The sequence below is a fragment of the Hemitrygon akajei genome, chromosome 14, assembly GCF_048418815.1.
Source record: "Hemitrygon akajei chromosome 14, sHemAka1.3, whole genome shotgun sequence".
NCBI classification, from domain to species: domain Eukaryota; kingdom Metazoa; phylum Chordata; class Chondrichthyes; order Myliobatiformes; family Dasyatidae; genus Hemitrygon; species Hemitrygon akajei.
Genome location: NC_133137.1, coordinates 51,384,378 through 51,403,683, shown reverse-complemented (window position 1 = coordinate 51,403,683; position 19,306 = coordinate 51,384,378). Strand labels below are relative to the sequence as shown.

The following is a 19,306-nucleotide window of genomic DNA, read 5'->3' as shown; positions in this document are numbered from 1 at the left end:
AGCCTCTCGTTTCTCCATGGCAATTAGACTGACCCAGCCTGTAAAACCCACCTCCCTCCCATGAATAATTAAAGAAATTACCAAAACATATAAGATTTGGAGGTGGTTTGATACGGAGTAGACTTTTTTCCCTTAAATGGTGCAAATATTTGATGCAAATGCAGAGTGAGATTAATTCAAGCATCCAGGAGGGAGGGCCGAACAGGCTACTCAGTGCAGTACAATCTCCTGTACTGTGGAATAGCACAGCTACCGTCAGATAACGGCAGTGCCCACACAAGGAGGGGCAGGGGGTGAGTAATTAGAACCCCAGAGGAACAAACATTCTTCTGGAGGAACACCGTGAGTAGGACTGCATCTCCAGAGAGGTTGACGTTTTGGGTCTAAACCTTGCATGTGTACTAGAGTGGTAGGGCGATGGCCATTGTAAAGAGGAGGCAAGGGCTAAGGCATAAACCAGAGGTGATGGGTGGACTGGGGAGGAATGTAAGGTAATGGGTAGATTGTGCTGATATTAGGACAGAGGGTGGAGAGTGGAAGGCATCATAAGAGAGAGGAGGGCATCAGGGATGAGGGGAGGGCATCGGGAGTGTCAGATGAGGGAGGAGGGTATTGGGGCCGAGACTGGCGGGTATCGAAAGTATGAAGAGAAGTCATTAGGAGGGCATCAGGAGTGAGAGGGGTGGGGGGTAGGGCTGAGGGTGGAGATGGGAGGTAGTTTGCTGCACCCAGTTCCACCATCTGCAGTACTGGATTCTGTACCAACCCCGATGTGAGTCCCGGCGCACCGTCCTTGCGAGAACCGTTTCGGTGGGACGTTCGAGTCCCCCCTCGCCGCCCCCTCCCTCATCATCTATCCGTGGCACGCAGGGTGGGGATTGCCCCTCAGTGTTCTCCATATTTGTACGGACTCTCCTCGGTCGGACTCAGTCACCCCTCCCCTCTCTCCTCAGAAGCGTGTCACCCACTGTTTGGCGCGGACACGTACCATGGGGAAGGACGGGGAAGGCGGCGGAGCGGGCGCGGCGACCGCCGCCCAGGCGGAGAGCGGTGGGAAGAAGGAGGGGAAGGGAAAGGGGAAAGGGAAAGGGAAAGGGAAGGGGAAGGAGGGAGCTGACCGGCGGGGCGACCCGCACAAGTGCTGCGGTTGCCGCTTCCCTCTCCTCATCGCCGCCCTGCAACTGCTCTTGGCCATAGCAATCACCGTGGTCGCTTTCATCATGAAGAGTATCAGCTCCTCCCTGCTCCTCAGAGACACCCCTTACTGGGCTGGCATCATCGTAAGTATTCTGGTTTTAAATCTATGCGGGCAGTCGTTTCTTCTTTTGCAATCTTGCCGCAGGGACTGAGTATTTGCACGGGTCGCTAACTGAATGCACGCTAGGCGAGGTTGCTAAACCTTGCAGGCTTGCGTTTAACTCTGAGCGAGGGGCGTTTGTCCAAATTTACAGTAACTTCCAAGTCGAGTTTATCGTCGTGTGCAAAAGTACGACGAGGTAGAGGTGAGATACAAAACTTGCTTGTCGTGGCAACAGACACGGGTAGGTACAGGCAACACATAGTGTATGTTATATTATAATTGTGCATTAATGAAACAAGATAGTGAAGAAAAAGAGTAAGATCTTGGTGCAAAAAAAAGGGACAGATACAAGTCCATTATGGTTCAATCCTTAGCGATGGATTGCTGAGGTAGTGATGAGGGTTGTGCAGTTTGGGTAGTTGCAGTAAAGTAGTTATTCCTGAATCTGGTGATGTGGGACTTCGGGCTTCTGTACGTCCTGCCTGCGCATTGTCCTTTGTCAATACTCGGAAACCTAATGTGAGGTCTGTTGTTACACAGTGGTTTTTGACAATCTCTTGATAAGACACAGGGCTACACTGTGGGTGGAATATAGAACCGTGGAAAATATCAATACGTCAAAGGTAGTGTGGGCATCACTTTGAACAAGAGAAATGCGCCATGGTTCACGTCAGAGGGGAGAGCTTCTCAGAGTGGGTACACCTGTACCTTACTTTCAACCACTTTTCAAACGTCCTTTCTTAGGCGCTTACTCATTTCACCTGCTTTCTGTAGTTGACAGAAACAAAGGCAGCCATATCTCACCATGCTTCAAATAAATTATGGCTTCCTTTCCTCCAAAAGTTTTGAAAACAAACGATATTTAAAAAATGGAGAGGGAAGAGCCTGCAGGGATGTTTTGCATTGTTTGTTGCTGTGTGATGGAACAAGGAAATGCAAATTGCCTTTAGAATGCATAGAACCCAGATTTTTCCCAACAAAATGTCAGTGCATCTTCTGCAATTATTTTACATGCATTAAGCTAAAGTCACTCTGATTCAGCAGTTATATATAACCAAATATACTGTATTGTATGCATAGGGGTAATATAGATTGCCTTTGCAATTAGACATGTCCATGCATTTCAACATTAGTGTGGCAAGTTTGAATGTGCAGTTTTCATTATGAATGTGAGTTTTGAATTTAAAATATGACTTTACAATGAGGAGTGAGCTATATTTGCATGACTTAGTCCAACTTCTAAGTTTACTTACTGCGAAGGTTCAGAGCAGCTTGTGATTGAGCCCATGAGGGGAAATGTTATTCTGGATTAGGTGTTTGGTAGTGAACCAGATTTGACTAGCTTAATGTAAAGGAACCCTTTGGAAGCAGTGATCATAATATGATAGAATTTATCCTGCAGTTTTAGGGGGAGAAGCTAAAGTCAGATGTATCAGTATTACAGTGGAGAGCACAGAATTATGGAGGCATGAGAGAGGAGCTGGCCAAAGTTGATTGGAAGAGGACGCTAGCAGGGATGATGGCTGAACAGCAATGGCTGGAGTTTCTAGGAACAATTTGGAAGGTGCAGGATAGATACATCCCAAAGAAGAATAAGTATTCTAAAGACAGAATGATGCAACTGTGGCTGACAAGGGAAAAGCAAACTTGATAGGCTGATTGGTCTAATTCTGCTCCAAACTCTTATGGTCTTATTCATTTGCTCCTGGCTAGCTAGGAACGTTTGTCGCTGGTGATAAAATTAATAACCATTATACACCTCTTCCAGTAATAATATCCATTGTTTTTTAGTGATTGTAACATTGAGTAGACCTTACTAGCCCTTTGATCCACAACGGCCAACAACCCCCGACAAACCCTATTAACCTTAATCTAATCACAGAACAATTTGCAATGACCAATTAACCTTTCCCATACATTTTTGGACTGTGGGAGGAAAGCAGAGCACCCGGGGAAAACCTATGCATCCCATGGGGAGGATGTAGAGAGGCTCCTCATAGAAGGTCAATGGAATTGAACTCCGAAGTCCAGAATGCTGTAAGAGTGCTACGCAAGCCTGTATGCCACCGTAGCACCCCGAAAGTCAATGGGAAATTGAATACTTTAAATATCAAAGCATCTGAGCTCCTCATAAGTTAAAATGTAACATTTGGTCACCGAAAGCAAATAGAGACAAATTTATTTTGTTGTTCTTATTTTGCAAAGCAGTTAATCACAGATTTGGTTTTATCATTTATCCCTATAGTTGAGCTCTCTCTGTCTAGTTAGACTATTACACAGTAGTGTAGTGAGTAGTCTGTGATCCTGTTGATCTTGTTGCTGATCAACTGGCTGGAGTGTTCACTGAGATCTTTAACCCCTTGCTTCAGCAGTCTGGGGAACCCACATGTTTCAAGCAGGCTTTAGTTATACCAGTGCCTAAGAAGAATGTGGTAAGCTGCCTCAATGACTGTTGTCCAGTAGCACTTACATCCACAGTGATGAAGTGTTTTGAGAGGTTGATGATGAAACATATCAAGTCTTGCCTGAGAAGTGACTTGGATCCAATCCAATTTGTCTACCAGAGCAACAGGTCCACAGCAGATGCCATCTCTTGGCTCTTCACTCAAACCTGGAACATCTCAACAGCAAAGATGCACATATCAGGATGCTCTTTACTGACTATAGCTCAGAATTCAATACCATCATACCTTCAAAACCAATCAATAAGCTCTAAGACCTTGGCCTCAATACCTTCTTGTCCAATTGGATCCTAGATTTCCTCACTTGCAGACACTGGTCAGTTAAGGGTGGCAATACCATCTCCTCCACGATCTCCATCAGCCCAGGAGTACCACAGGGCTGTGTGCTTACCCCCTGCTCTACTCGATTTACACTTGTGACTGTGTGGCTAAGCACAGCTCCAATGCCATGTTCAAGTTTGCTGATGATACCACTGTCATAGGCTGAATCAAAAATAGTGATGAATCTGCATATTGAAAATCTGTCTGAGTGGTACCACAACAACAACCTCTCACTCAATGTCAGCAAGACCAAGGAGCTAATTATTGACTTCAGGAGAAGGAAACCAGAGGTCCATCAGCCAGTCCTCATCGGAGGACCAGAGGTGGAGAGGGTCAGCAACTTTAAATTCCTCTGTGTTATTTTGGGGGACCTGGGCCCAGCATGTAATTGCAATTACACCCTATCCTCGTTATATGCGGGGGATACGTTCCTCACAGCCAACGCATAATGTGAAATCGCATAACGTGAATAATTATTTAAATGGAGAAAATAGGGATGTGTTCCAGAGGGCTTCCTAAATATGTTATATCTGTACAGTAATTTATTCACATTTTCATACCAATACGACACAAAAGCTGTACCACAAGGCACATTCAATTTATAGTTCATCAATTTAAGGTAATATTCAATGTAATAAATCATAGAAAGTTAACATACTAGGGTGTAGAGTACTCACCAACAGTGGCAGGTGTGTTCACTCCGGGAGATGAGTGGTTGTTGTGGTGTCAGGCAGCTTTACGTGGATAAGGTGGATGGTTGTGGTGTCGGGATCATATCAAGCACAGCAAGGGGTGAAGGAAGACTCACAGAACTCTTAGGACTGCCGGCACTGGTTTGAAGAAAGTGCTGAGGGTTGTTTGCTTGGCAGCATTTTGCTTTTCAGCATAGATTTGCTTGTTAGGGAAGAAGGGTTGATGGCAGGAAACGACTGAAATGCTGACTCCGTTCTAAACTTGGGTCCATGTCCATCACCATTTGTGCCAAGTGTTCCAACTTCCACCAATCCCTCACCGTTGGTAACCTCCCGGGATTTCCAAAATCGTCTGTTGCTTGCAGCATCTGAGAGATAGTTCGCTGTAAAAAAAATATGCCTTGAATGTGGATCACACCTTGGTCGAGTGGTTGAATTAGCGACGTTGTTAGGCAGCAGGAAACGCACTGTTATATTAGGATGAATGCTGTCCAAATGTTTAGGATGGGCTGGCACATTGTCAAGCAACAAAAGAACTTTAAAGGCAAGATTCTGTTCCCGGCAGTAGAGTCTCAGAGCTGTGTTACCTTCAGCTGATGCCGCGCAGTTTATAATTTACAACTTTTTTTCAAATGTTAAAGCAGTTCTCTGCCGCTCGGCTGATGACCCAGGACATGACATTGGACGCTTTGGAGGCATAGTTAAATACTTCAAGCACAAAATCGCTGCACCGTAGGTAAAACCAACAAAAGTTTAAGAGCGCAAGATCGCGCATCCACAGCTTGCCAAAACCAATGCGAGATTGGCAGGAGTGAGATTGTGAGATACGCGCACGTGACTTGTATTGGCGGGAAAGCAGTGCTCCTCGCATAACTGTGAGTTTTGGACGCATATAAGGAGACATCGGTAGAAATACAGGTGTCCCCTGTTTTTCGAACATTCACTTTACGACAACTCGCTGTTACGAAAGACCTACATTAGTACCTGTTTTCGCTAACCAAAGAGGATTTTCGCTTTTATGAAAAAAGGATGCCTGCTTTATATGTGTGTTTACCCCGAGAAAGACTACAATGACCGTGAAACCTTGTGCGGGCAGTTGTTTGTGCATGCGTGTACGTGCCGATTTTTTTTCTCCAAATCGACTTTGGCTCGCTGTCTCTCCGATTTTGATAAGTGAAGTTACACCGTACATACAATATTTCTACTTTATATAGCTGTATATTTATCATATCATTCCTGCTTTTACTATATGTTCATGTTATTTTAGGTTTTATGTGTTATTTGGTATGATTTGGTAGGTTATTTTTTGGGTCTGGGAACGCTCAAATATTTTTCCCATATAAATTGATGGTAATTGCTTTTTCGCTTTACGACATTTCGGTTTACAAACAGTTTCATAGGAACACTCTACATCGCATAGTCTGAAGACGCATATAACGAGGGTAGGGTGAATGAAGAAAACACAGCAGTATCTCTACTTCCTTAGGAGTTTGTGATGATTTAGCATGACATCTAAAACTTTGACAAACTTCTATAGATATATAGTGGAGAGCATATTAACTGGCTGCGTCACAGACTGGTATTGAAACACCAATGCCCTCAAACAGAAGATCGTACAAAAAGTAGTGCATATGGCCCAGTCCATCATGGGTAAAGCTCACCCTACCATTGAGCACCTCTGCATGAAACACTGTCACAAGAAAGCAGCATCCATCATCAGGGATCCCCACCAGCTGGGACATGCTCTCTTTTCACTGCTGCCATCAGGGAGAAGATACAGAAGCCTCAGGACTCTCACAACAAGGTTCAGGAACAGTTACTACCCCTCAACCATCAGGCTCTTGAACCAAAGGAGATAACTTCATTTGCCTCATCATTGAAATGGTCGCACAACCTATGAACTTGCTTATTATTATTATTTCTCTCTTATATTTGCACAGTTTATTGTCTTTTGCAAATTGAACACCATAGTTGGTACGGTCTTTCATTGATGCTGTTATGATTATTATTCTGTTTTGGATTTATTGAGCATTCCTGTAAGAAAATGAATCTCGGGGTTGTATATGGTGACATATATATACTTTGATAATATATTTACTCTGAACTTTTTGAACTTTGTTACCTCACAGCCCCACTAACCTGGGGTCTCTGGTTCTGCTCGCAACCGACAATGTTCACATTTAGAGCTATTTATCATATGCATGACAAAACATACGGCAAAGTGTGACATATGCGTTAACAACCAACGTAACCTAGCGGTGTGCTGGGGGACGCCTGAAAGTGTCCCACACATTCCAGCACCAACATAGCATGCCCACAATGTTCGGCGAGCAACAAAACAACAACTGCAGAATAAGCCCCTTCCAACTGCATGTCAGTATCTAGTCTCCAGGCTTTGGTCACTGGGCTGTGACTTCCGGACTTCTGATTGATCTTCGGTATCAATCCCTGGACTAACCGATGATGGGACCCTGAACTCCAGGCTCAAACTTCAGGTGTGCTGACTGACCAGCCCTTGTGTCGCCTGCTCACACAGACTCCTGGTTACTGGCCTTCGAGCATGGAGCACTGCCCTGGACTGTTGATGTCCTTTATCAGCTGACCATGTTGCTGGACTTCAAACACTGAGTGCAGAGTACAGGCCTGACCTCTAACTCCTCCATATCCTTGTCCCTAAACCCTAAATCCTAACCTGACATCTGAATCTCCTCTCTGTCCCCAAAACCATCCCTACAAACTTAAAAATGAGTCCACTCTTTAGTTGCCAACAGCATGACTGGATGATTTTTAACTTTACGTCAAACACCTTTAATCAATCTGGATTAATCTTACAATTGGTGATGAGCAGGTTTTACAATAACAGAAGCCCTGGTGATTGCCGAACTATGAGACCGTAAAACACTGAAGCAGAATTAGGCTATTTGGTCTCATTTGCTCAGCCATTCCATCATGGCTGATTTACTAACCTTCTCAACTCCCTTCTCCCTACCAACTCCACTTTAAATATACCCAATGACTTATACGGCAAATAAATACCTCCTCATCCCTGTTCTAAAGGGATGTCTCTCTATTCTGAGACTTATGAAAACATCCTCTCCACATCCACTCTATCTAGGCCTTTCAATATTCATAGGTTTCAATGAGAACCCCCACCATTCTCTTAAACTCTGGTGTGTACAGGCCTCGAGCCATCAAACGCTCCTCATATGTTGACCTTTTCAATCCTAGGACATTCTTGTGAATGTCCGAATGTCCTCTGGACCCTCTCCAATGCCAGCAACTCAAGCAGTGTCCCTGAGATCAATCTTTAGTCTCAAAGACTCGTGGGCAATCATGGAGAACTTGTCATACTCTGTGCCTCCAGAGTGTTTGAGGAAAACATCCCTGATTTTGGTTTTATTGACCATCAGACCGAGATCCTGTTCTTTGTTTCTCCAGTTTCGTTTAATTTTGCCTTGTATTGATCACTTCCAGTCACTTTGAAAACTGAGCACAATTGCAAAGGAGCTGTTTTAGAAGACCCATTCTGGTACACTACACCGTACATGTATACATGGAGGGTTGGTGATGAAATTGCTCTTGGGCATTGCAACAGTTATAAAATGACAGCTTTTAAGAACATACATAAAAATCTACAGCATATTACAGGCCCTTCGGCCCACAATGTTATGCCGACCTACTCTAGAAACCGCCTAGAATTTCCCGACCGCATAGCTGTCTATTTTTCTAAGCTCCATGTACCTATCTAAGAGTGTCTAAAAAGACCCTATTGTATCCACTTCCACTACTGCTGGTGGCAGTGCATTCCACGCACCCAACACTTTCTGAGTGAGAAACTTACCCCTAACATCCCTCGGTACCTATTTCCAAGCACCTTAAAACTATGCCCTCTCGTGTTAGCCATTTCAGTCTTGGGAAAAAGCCTCTGGCTATCCACGTGATCAAAGCCCCTCATCATCTTATACACCTCTATCAAGTCACCTCTCATCCTCAGTCGCTCCAAGGAAAAAAGACCAAGTTCACGCAACCTATTCTCATAAGGTACGCCCTCCAATACTACCAACATTCTTGTAAATCTCCTCTGCGCTCTCTCTATAGTATCCACATCCTTCCTATAATGATGTGACTAAAACTGAACACCAAGGTCTTATACAGCTGTAACATTACCTCATGGCTCTTGAACTTAATCCCACAGTTGATGAATGCCAACACAACATATGACTTCTTAGCAACGCTGTCAATCTGTGCAGCAGTTTTGAGAGTCCTGTGGACACGGACCCCAAGATCTATCAGATCCTCTACACTGTCAAGAGTCTTACCATTAATATTATATTCTGTCTTCAAATTTGATCTACCAAAATGAACCACCTCACTTTATTTGGGTTGAAGTCCATCTGCCACTTCTCAGCCCAATTCTGCATCCTATCGATGTCCTGTTGTAACCTCTGACAACCCTCCAGACTATCCACTGCACCCTGAACCTTTGTGTTATCAGCAAACTTACTAACCCACCCTTCTACTTCTTTATCTAGGTCATTTATAAAACTCACAAAGAGGAAGGGTCTGAGAACGGATCTCTGCGGAACACCACTGGTCACTGACCTCCATGCAGTATACGAACCATCTACAACCACCCCTTGCCTTCTGTGGGCAAGCTAATTTAGGATCCACAAAGCAAGGTCCCCTTGGATCCCATGCCTCCTTATTTTCTGAAGGAACCTTGCATGGGGAACCTTATCCACTTCATCCATATACACTACATCCACTGCTCTATCTTCATCAATGTGTTTTGTTTCTTCCTCAAAGAATTCAATCAGGCTTGTAAGGCATGACCTGCCCTTGACAAAGCCATGCTGACTATGCCTAATTAGGTTATGTCTCTCCAAATACTGTTAATTCCTGCCTCTCAGGATCTTCTCCAACAATTTGCCCACCACTGAAGTTAGACTCACTAGTCTGTAATTTCCTGGGTTATCTCTACTCCCTTTCTTGAACAAGGTAACAACATTTGCAACCCTCCAACCCTCTGGTACTTCTCCCGTCCCTATTGATGACACAAAGAACATCGCCAGAGGCTCGGCAATCTCCTCCCTCGCCTCCCACAGTAGTCTTGGGTATATCTTAACTGGTCCCGTTGGCTTATCTAACTTAATGCTTTTCAAAAGCTCCAGCACATCCTCTTTCTTAATGTCTGTACACTCAAGCATTCAGCCCACTTTATGTCATCGCCACAATTGCTAAGGTCTTTTTCACTGGTGAATATTGAAGCAAAGTATTCATTAAGTACCTCCGCTACCTCCTCCAACTCCATGCACGCGTTTCCACTGTCTCACCTGATTGGTCCTATTCTCACATGGCTTACCATCTTGCTCTTCACTTACTTATAGAATGCCTTGGGGTTTTCCTTAATCCTGCTCACCAAGGCCTTTTCTTGGCCCCATCTGGCTCTCCTGATTCCATTCTTAAAGCTCCTTCCTAGGAACCTTGTAATTTTCTAGAGTTATAACAGTACCTGGTTTCTTGAACCTTTTGTAAGCTTTTCTCTTCTTCTTAACTAGATTTTCTGCATCCTTTGTACACCATGTGTCTTTTATCCTATGATAAAAGACCTCCATGAAAACGTTCCCTGAACATTTGCCACATTTCTGCCATGCATTTCCCTGAGAACTTCTGTTCCCAATCTATGCTCCCAAGTTCCTGCCTAATAGCATCATATTTCCCACTACCCCAATTAAATGTTTTCCAAAATTACCTGCTCCTTTCCTTCTCCAGCACTATGGTGAAGGAGATAGATTTATGGTCACTGCTTCCAAAATGCTCTCCCACCAAGAGATCTGACACCTGACCAGGTTCATTTCCCAATATCAGATCAAGTACAGCCTCTCCTCTGGTTGGCTTATCTACATATTGTGTCAGGAAACCTTCCTGAACACACCTAACAAACTTCACCCCATCAAAACCCCTTGCGCTAAGGAGATGCCAATTAGTATTATGAAAGTTAAAATCTCCAGTCACAACAACAGAAAATGTTGATTTACGAAATTATGAGGGGCATAGGTAGGACAGATGGAGCCTTTTTCCGAGGGCAGGAGAGTCTAGAACTAGTCACAGGATTAAGGTGAGGGGGAGAAGTATAGAGGAGACCTGTGGGTTAAGTTTTTCCACACGGAGGATAGTACTGAGAGGCTGTCAGTTCCATATCACTTGCCCAGGGTGAAGCTCTCTCTATAACTTTTGTATACTTTTACTACGACTTGATAAATTTAAGGAGAGGAACAGTTAAAAGAAGCAAGCAAGAGGAGACATTGTAGTGAAAGAATTATGCTTATAATGGCCAGTATGGAAAAGCCGGAAATTGTCAAAATGCTGAGACCAAATCTGAAACCGTAAGACCTTAAGGTATAGGAGCAGAATTACGTTATCCGGCCCATCAAGTTTGCTATGCCATTTCATTAGGGCTGATCCAATTTTCCTTTCAGCCCCAATCTCTGCCTTCTCCCCATAGCCCTTCATTCCCTGACCAGTCAAGAATCTATCAACCTCTGCCTTAAATATACATAAAGACTTGGTCTCCACAGCTGCCTGTGCCAAAGAATTCCACAGATTCCCCACTCTCTGGCTGAAGAAATACCTCCTCATTCCCTGTTCTAAAAGGATGCACCTCTATTCTGAGGCTGTGTCCTCTGGTTTTAGACTCTCCCACTATAGGAAACATTCTATCAAGGCCTTTCACCATTCAGTGAGGTCATCCCTCATTCTTCTGAATTCTAGTGAATGCAAATCTTCATAAATTGTTTGAGATTTTATGTAAAATCTTCACTCTGCAGAGAGTGGTAAGGACAGGAAGCAATGGTGATTCATATAGATATATCCAACAGGAATTAGGTGGAGGAGAAAGATAGGGATAGAAGGATATCTGAGTGGATTAGGTAGTCAGAAGAGATTTGTGTACATCTCACACCAGTTGCTTGTTTCCATGAAGTGGATTCAATGTCATTCCTCATTGCAAATGGGGTAGTTTGACCACAGTTCAGTGAGTTTAAGTGAGCTATACAAAACCTATGCATCTGTTGTGGTATAGGGACAGTAGTGAATACGGATTGTGTACGTTTGTTTATGAATTGTGGAAATTCACACTATTGATCTTATGGGAAATGTGAATACCAATATTTGCATTGATTCAGCTAAACCAAAAGTAGCACATGGGTGGATTAATATTTAATTAAATATGTCTGTACTGGCTAGCTCAGTGACACAGTGACTCCTTTGGGATTGTAGATGGAATACTTACAAATGTACTGTATTTATTGCGTTTTTATAAAAATATATTATTGTGTTATTTACCTAATTGCGTTTTCTTTGTGCTGCATCAGGTTTGGAGTAACACTTTTTTTCATTCTCCTTTACACTTTTGCGCTGGAAGTGACGTTAAACAATCTTGAATTGTGAATGGATGCCGGGAACTCTACACCCATTAGCTTAGCACTAATGATGCGAAGGATAACACAAAGATATAATTGAGAAACACCTAAAAACTGCAAATATGGCAAAAAGTAGTTAAAGCTGATTTCAGAATGAAATATTTAACAAAAAACAAATAATTATAACCACGGGGAAAAAAAGTCCACTGTTGAATCTTTTGCAAAATGCTGAACTGATGGAGGTCTTTATGATCACTTTAGTGTTTTGGTGGGTGAACACGGCGACCTTCCCACTTAATATAAGATGGTGCCCATCACATCCACTGGGAATTCCACAGAAACGTCCTGACCTACGGAGGTGAGGATGAGGAATTGGCTATAACAAAGAGTAGTTGTAGATTTTGTTGATACTGTTAGTTTTCTGTAGGTTGGATAGACTAGAGATGCTGCAATGGCAGGTAAGCCAATGGAGATCTTGGGAAAGATTTGAGTGGAACCTGGATCTTTTAGATGGATACCTGTGCTGTAAGTTTAATGTAAAATGATGCCATTGATATCACAATAATGAAATCAATGGGAAAAGTCCATCTCTGTGCATTCTGGATGAGCAGAAAAGGTAGAAAGTGATCCCAAACAAGAGTCCTTCTGACCCCAGATGCCCTTCTGCACTGAGTCCTTCTCATTAGTCAATATTGAGAAATCCTTGGATTAATATTCCACAGGAACAGACAGACCAAATCCTATGAGGGAGTGGAGAAGAGTCTCTGAGAAGGAATAGATGTCTGAAACAGCATAGAAGTGTGGCTTTTGTCACGGAATTAATCCATGGTCTGGAGTTTGGCACGTATGATTTACTGAATCAACCACAAATAGTTTATACTTGATATCCATATAATAAAGCTTAGTGATCATCCTCTAATAATTAAATTTGGTAATAAGGAATACAAAATTGGCCTGTTAATGTTACAATTTAAACATAATATCTCACTGTAAGCATATTGCTTCTGTAACAGAAGGAGGCATTTATTTTATTCTGTATGTAATGATAATGCAGACATTCCCTTCCATTGTTCAAAATATTCTGTGTTCTTAACTCATGAAAGGTTTGCTTATGTCCTTAGAAACATACAGCACAGAAACAGGCTCTACAGTCCACCTCGTTCATAGTAACCATGCTACCTATCTGTGCTAATCCCTGCTTTGGCACTTAACACTTCATGCTTTTTCTGTAAAAGTGCCTATCCAAATGCGTTTTAAACATTGTTCAAAAAGCTCAGAGTGATTTTTTTAAAATCAAAGTACATACATATTACCATATACAACCCTCAGATTCATTTCCTTGTGGGCATACTCAGTAAATCCATCATAGAAGCAATGAAAGACCATAACAATAACAGCCAGTGTGCAAAAGACAACAAACTGTGCAATACAAAAAGAAAGAAACAATCATAATAAATATCGAGAACATGAGATAAAGAGTCTTGAAAGTGAGTCCATAGATTGTGGGAACATTTCAATGATGGGGCAAGTGAAGTTGAGTGAAGTTATCCCCTTTGGTTCACGAGCCTGATGGTTGATGGGAATAACTGTTCCTGAACCTGGTGGTGTGAGACCTGAGACTCCTGTACCTTCTTCTGATGGCAGCAGCGAGAAGAGAGCATGATCTTGGTGGTGGGGGGTCTCTGATGATGGATGTTGCTTTCCTGTGACAGTGCTTCATGTAGGTGTGCTCAATCATGAGGAGAGCTTTACCTGTGATGGACTGGGCTGTATCTACTACTTCTTACAGGATTTTCCATTCAAGTGCATTGGTGTTTCCATACCAGGATTTGATGTAGTCAGTTAACATACTCTGCATTGCACATCTATAGAAATCTGGCGAAGTTTTAGTTGTCATGCCAAATCTTCACAAACTCCTAAGGAAGTAGAAAGGCTGTCGTGTTTTCTTCGTAATTGCATTTATGTGCTGTGACAAGGACAGTCTTGCAAAATTATAACAATGAGGAATTTTAATGCTAATGGTAAAATGCAAAAAGATTAGCTTTATTTGTCACAGGTACGTTGAAAGGTACAGTGATACAGTGATAGCTGCTTAACAAGCTACGAGCCCATGGTATTACAGGAAAAATTCTAGCATGGATGAAACAGTGGTGGATTGGCAGGTGGCAAAGAGTGGGAATTAAGGAAGCCTTTTCTCACTGGCTGCTGGTGACCAGTGGTATTCCACAAGGATCTGTGTAGGGACCGATTCTTTTTATGTTGTATGTCAGTGATGTGGATGATGGATTAATGGCTTTGTTGCAAAGTTTGCAGATGATAAAAAGATGGCTGGAGGGGCAGTTTGTTTTGAGGAAGTGGAGAGGATACAGAAGGACTGAGACAGATTAGGAGAATGGGCCAAGAAATGGCAGATGGAATACAGTGTTGGGAAGTGTATGGCCATGCACTTTGGTAGAAGAAATGAAAGGGTTGACTATTTTCTAAATAGAGAGAAAATACAGAAAAACAGTAGTGTAAAGGAACTTGGGAGTACTTGTGCAGGATTCCCTAAAGGTTAATTTACAGGTTGTGCCTGTGGCAAGGAAGGCAAATGCAATGATAGCATTTCTAGAGGACTAGAATATAAAAGCAAGGATGGAATGTTGAGACTTTATAAAGCACTGATGAGGCCTCACCTGGAGTATTGTGAGCAGTTTCAGGCCCCTATATCTCAGAAAGGGTGAGCTGAAACTGGAGAGGGTTCAAAGGAGATTCATGAAAATGATTCCAGGATTGAATGGCTTGTCATGTGAAGAGTGTTTGATGGCTCTGGGCCTGTATTCACTAGAAATGGGAAGAATGAGGGGTGACCTCATTGAAACCTATTGAGTGGAGAAAGGCCTTGATAGAGTGGATGTGGAGAGAATTTTTCCTTTGGTGGGAGAGTCTAAGACCAGAGGACACAGCCTCAGAAAAGAGGGGTGTCCTTTTAGAATGGAGATGAAGAGGAATTTCTTTGGCCAGAGAGTGGTGAATCTGTAGAATTCTTTGTCACAGGCAGCTGTGGAGGCCACACCCTTAGGTGTATTTAAGGCAGAGGTTGATAGATTCTTGATTCGTCAGGGCATGAAGGGCTATGGAGAGAAGGCAGGAGATTGGGGCTGAGAGGAAAATTGGATCAGTTGTGATGAAATGGCAGAGCAGACACAATGGGCTGAATGGCCTAATTCTGCTCCTATATCTTATGGTCTTATGGGAATGCACCATTTTATGACAAATCAAATCAGCGAGGGTTTTGCTGGGCTGCCCGCAACTGTTGCCTTGCTTCTAGTGCCAATATAGCATGCTCACAACTCACTAATTTTTATGTCTTTGGAATGTGGGAAGAAAGCAGAGCACCCGGTGAATACCCACGTGGGAGAATGTAGAAACTTCTTTCAGGCAGCACTGTAATCAGTGATCACTGGTGACGCGGTCATCGCTACGCTACCGTGCTGTCCTGCCAAAAAGTTAGCAGAAGTATCTGTTTCCACTGTCTCTTTAGGCAGCTACACCCTCTGTGTGAGAGATGTACCCTTTAATCTCACTTAAATATCTCACCCTTCGCTGTGAACCAGTGCCATCTAGTTCTAGGTTCCAGCCCTGGGGTAAAGGACTCTGCCCATTGATTCTATCTATGCCTCTGAAAAACTTGTTAAGTTCTACAAGGTCACCTCTCAACTTCCTGCACTCCAGTAGGAATTGATACAGCCTCTCCACTCTCTCCTAACTACACACTGTTCTACACTCCAGGCAATATCCTGATGAACCTCTTCTGCACCCCCTCTATGTCACCAGATCCTTCCTGCAGTGTGGCAAATAGAGCTGTACACAATACTCCAGGTGCAGTCTACCCAAGGTTTTGTGCTTCTGCATCAGGACAGACCAACTCTTGTACTCATTGCCTTGGCCTACGAAGGCAAAGCATACCAAATAACTTCCTCACTGTACACTCCCCTTGTGTTGCTACTTTCAGGGACCTCGACCTGCACCCCAAGGTCTCTCTGCACATCCGTGTTCTTAAGGCCCTCACTATGCCCTACCAGAATTTGACCTCGTAAAGTACAATACCTTGCACTTATCTGGACTAAACAGGTCAATTCTCAGGGCCAGTGTCCTTCAAGGGAAAATTAGAATTTTTTCTTGCATGTACCAACGTCCAGTAAAAAGCTTGGCTTGCATACTGTTCATCCAGATCAGATCATTACACTGAGGTAGAACAAGGTAAAACAATAACAGAATGTGGAATAAAGTGCCAAGCCTGCAGATAAGATACAGTGCAGGTGAGCAATGGGGTGCAATATCATGATGAGATAGGTTGAGAGTGCAGGAATCCAATGTGTACTAGTGGACCATCCAGCAGTTTGCAGTAGCTTAATGGTTACAGTGCCTGCTGTATGATCGGAGTTCAATTCCCGACGTTGCCTGTAAGGACTTTGTACATTCTTCCCGTCACCATGTGGGATTCCTCAAGGTATTCCGGTTTCCTCCCACATTCCAAAGATGTACAGGTTAGGTTTAGTGAGTTGTGGGCATACTATTTTGGCGCTGGAAGCATGGCAAACTTGCAAGCTGCCCAGCACAATCCACATTGATTTAATTTGATGCAAACTTGCAGGCTGCCCAGTACAATCCACACTGATTTAATTTGATGCAAACTTGCAGGCTGCCCAGCACAATCCACACTGATTTAATTTGATGCAAACTTGCAGGCTGCCCAGCACAATCCACACTGATTTAATTTGATGCAAACTTGCAGGCTGCCCAGCACAATCCACACTGATTTAATTTGATGCAAACTTGCAGGCTGCCCAGCACAATCCACACTGATTTAATTTGATGCAAACTTGCAGGCTGCCCAGCACAATCCACACTGATTTAATTTGATGCAAACTTGCAGGCTGCCCAGCACAATCCACACTGATTTAATTTGATGCAAACTTGCAGGCTGCCCAGCACAATCCACGCTGATTTGATTTGATGCAAACTTGCAGGCTGCCCAGCACAATCCACACTGATTTGATTTGATGCAAACTTGCAGGCTGCCCAGCACAATCCACACTGATTTAATTTGATGCAAACTTGCAGGCTGCCCAGCACAATCCACACTGATTTGATTTGATGCAAACTTGCAGGCTGCCCAGCACAATCCACGCTGATTTGATTTGATGCAAACTTGCAGGCTGCCCAGCACAATCCACACTGATTTAATTTGATGCAAACTTGCAGGCTGCCCAGCACAATCCACACTGATTTGATTTGATGCAAACTTGCAGGCTGCCCAGCACAATCCACGCTGATTTGATTTGATGCAAACCTGCAGGCTGCCCAGCACAATCCACACTGATTTAATTTGATGCAAACTTGCAGGCTGCCCAGTACAATCCACACTGATTTGATTTGATGCAAATGACACATTCCACTGTATGTTACATTGTACATGTGACAGGAAAGCTCATCTTTGTTTCTTTCTTATAACAGGAGCAATAATGAATTTCTTCCACTGCAGTCTGACTTCCTTCAGCTTCCTTCCTAACTTTTTTTAGTCACAATGGTTGAGCAGCAAAATCAAACTTGCGGAGTTGGCGAGTGTCAGTGATTGTAAGGCAATAAGGCTTTGAAAGCACGAATGCACTTTTAAACTGAAGTTTAACAGGAAAAAAATAGATTCACAAAACAGCTGCTAAACAACTATGTGGTGAGTCTGTGCCAGCACCCATTTGTATTAAACCCTACAATGAGTGCGAAAGTTCCTACCAACATCTCAAGGACATCCAGCATGGGTAATAAATACCATTCCCACTAGTGACGCCCACATCCTGAGAATGAATATTAAACTGTTTACATCTTGCACCATTTCCTTCCATATGGTTACGGATGTTTCCTTTTCAGTTCTCCTAGTTTTGAAAAGCAGTTCCCTTCACCAATAGATTGAAAGCTTGAAAGAGGAGGCTTCTGGGCTTGGCATTTTATAACTTCAGCCAGGAAGGCATCACTCGCATTCACTTTTAACATTCTTTGTCAGGGGCCTCACAAAGGGAATTCCGGTGTGCGCACACTAGAGATCCCAGTGAATTCGATACAGTATCTAGAGATCCAATCTTCATTTTACAAGTGTGACTATAGATTTGAATTGGAATGATTCTGGCCTCCATGTTGTACATCACTGAAACTTCCATCTGCTTTTCATTTGGATGGATTGCTTTGGATACTGCCTGTTAGTCATAACAACCAATCTATGTGTATGGAGATGGAACATCAAACAGATTTAAAAGCTACCATAAACCCATTTTGCCATAATGATGCACTTAAACCAACACAAAACTTTCTACAGAAAGATCATAAGCCAAATTTCATTTAATAACACTCTCATTACATTGTAGAAATTGAGTTTGCTGTAGATTAGTACTTTATAAATAAAGTTTTTCCAGTCCATAGAATGGAAACTGGGTACATATTTGACACACAGAACATTAATTCAGAAAGGACTATTTAATGCCATTTATTAAGGAACATTGCACTTAAAAAAGTAGACTGCTAAAAATGTTCACATACTAATCTTTATTTTCCAGATCTGCTTGACTGCATTGCTGGGGTTTTATATGTACTGCATCATATACGAAGTCGATGAGCACACTGCTCGGCAGTTTATAGTAAAGGTAATTGATGAATGACGTGTTAATGGAATCAAATCAACTAATCAATGTGGGTCATGGCTCATTGACAAAAGTTACCAGGGAGTGATAACTGCTCACTTCCAACACGACCCAGTTTCTCAGTCTTACCCCTTCACTCAACTGGTATTTGGTTAATAAGATAAAAACTCTATGATTAAGAAGTGTAATAGTTGCCATATCACATTCTCATTGGAAGTTTCCCAGTAAGGTACTAACTTCATAACGCACGTTTGCCAGGTTACCATCGTGAATCACATACTGTGAAACTGTGATAAACTGTTTTAAAAGTATTGATTTGTCAATGAAGCATTCCAGGATATCAGTCACACCGAGTTGGCAGCTAGATGATTGAACATTACTGCTGAGAAAATAAAGACCAACTGGCCGATGAATACCGGCAATAGAATTATTTGTT

The 19,306-nt window shown here is 42.9% G+C and overlaps 1 protein-coding gene across 1 annotated transcript in view; it reads left to right on the top strand.

The window, feature by feature from the left end:
• Positions 1-874: 874 nt before the first annotated feature.
• sspn (sarcospan (Kras oncogene-associated gene)) overlaps positions 875-19,306 on the top strand; it is a 32,421-nt gene continuing 13,989 nt past the window's right edge. Inside the window, exons 1-2 of the mRNA XM_073066049.1 lie at positions 875-1,280; positions 18,787-18,873. Coding sequence (XP_072922150.1) covers positions 990-1,280; positions 18,787-18,873 — 378 coding nt within the window. The 5' untranslated portion in view covers positions 875-989. The remainder of the gene's footprint in view (positions 1,281-18,786; positions 18,874-19,306) is intronic.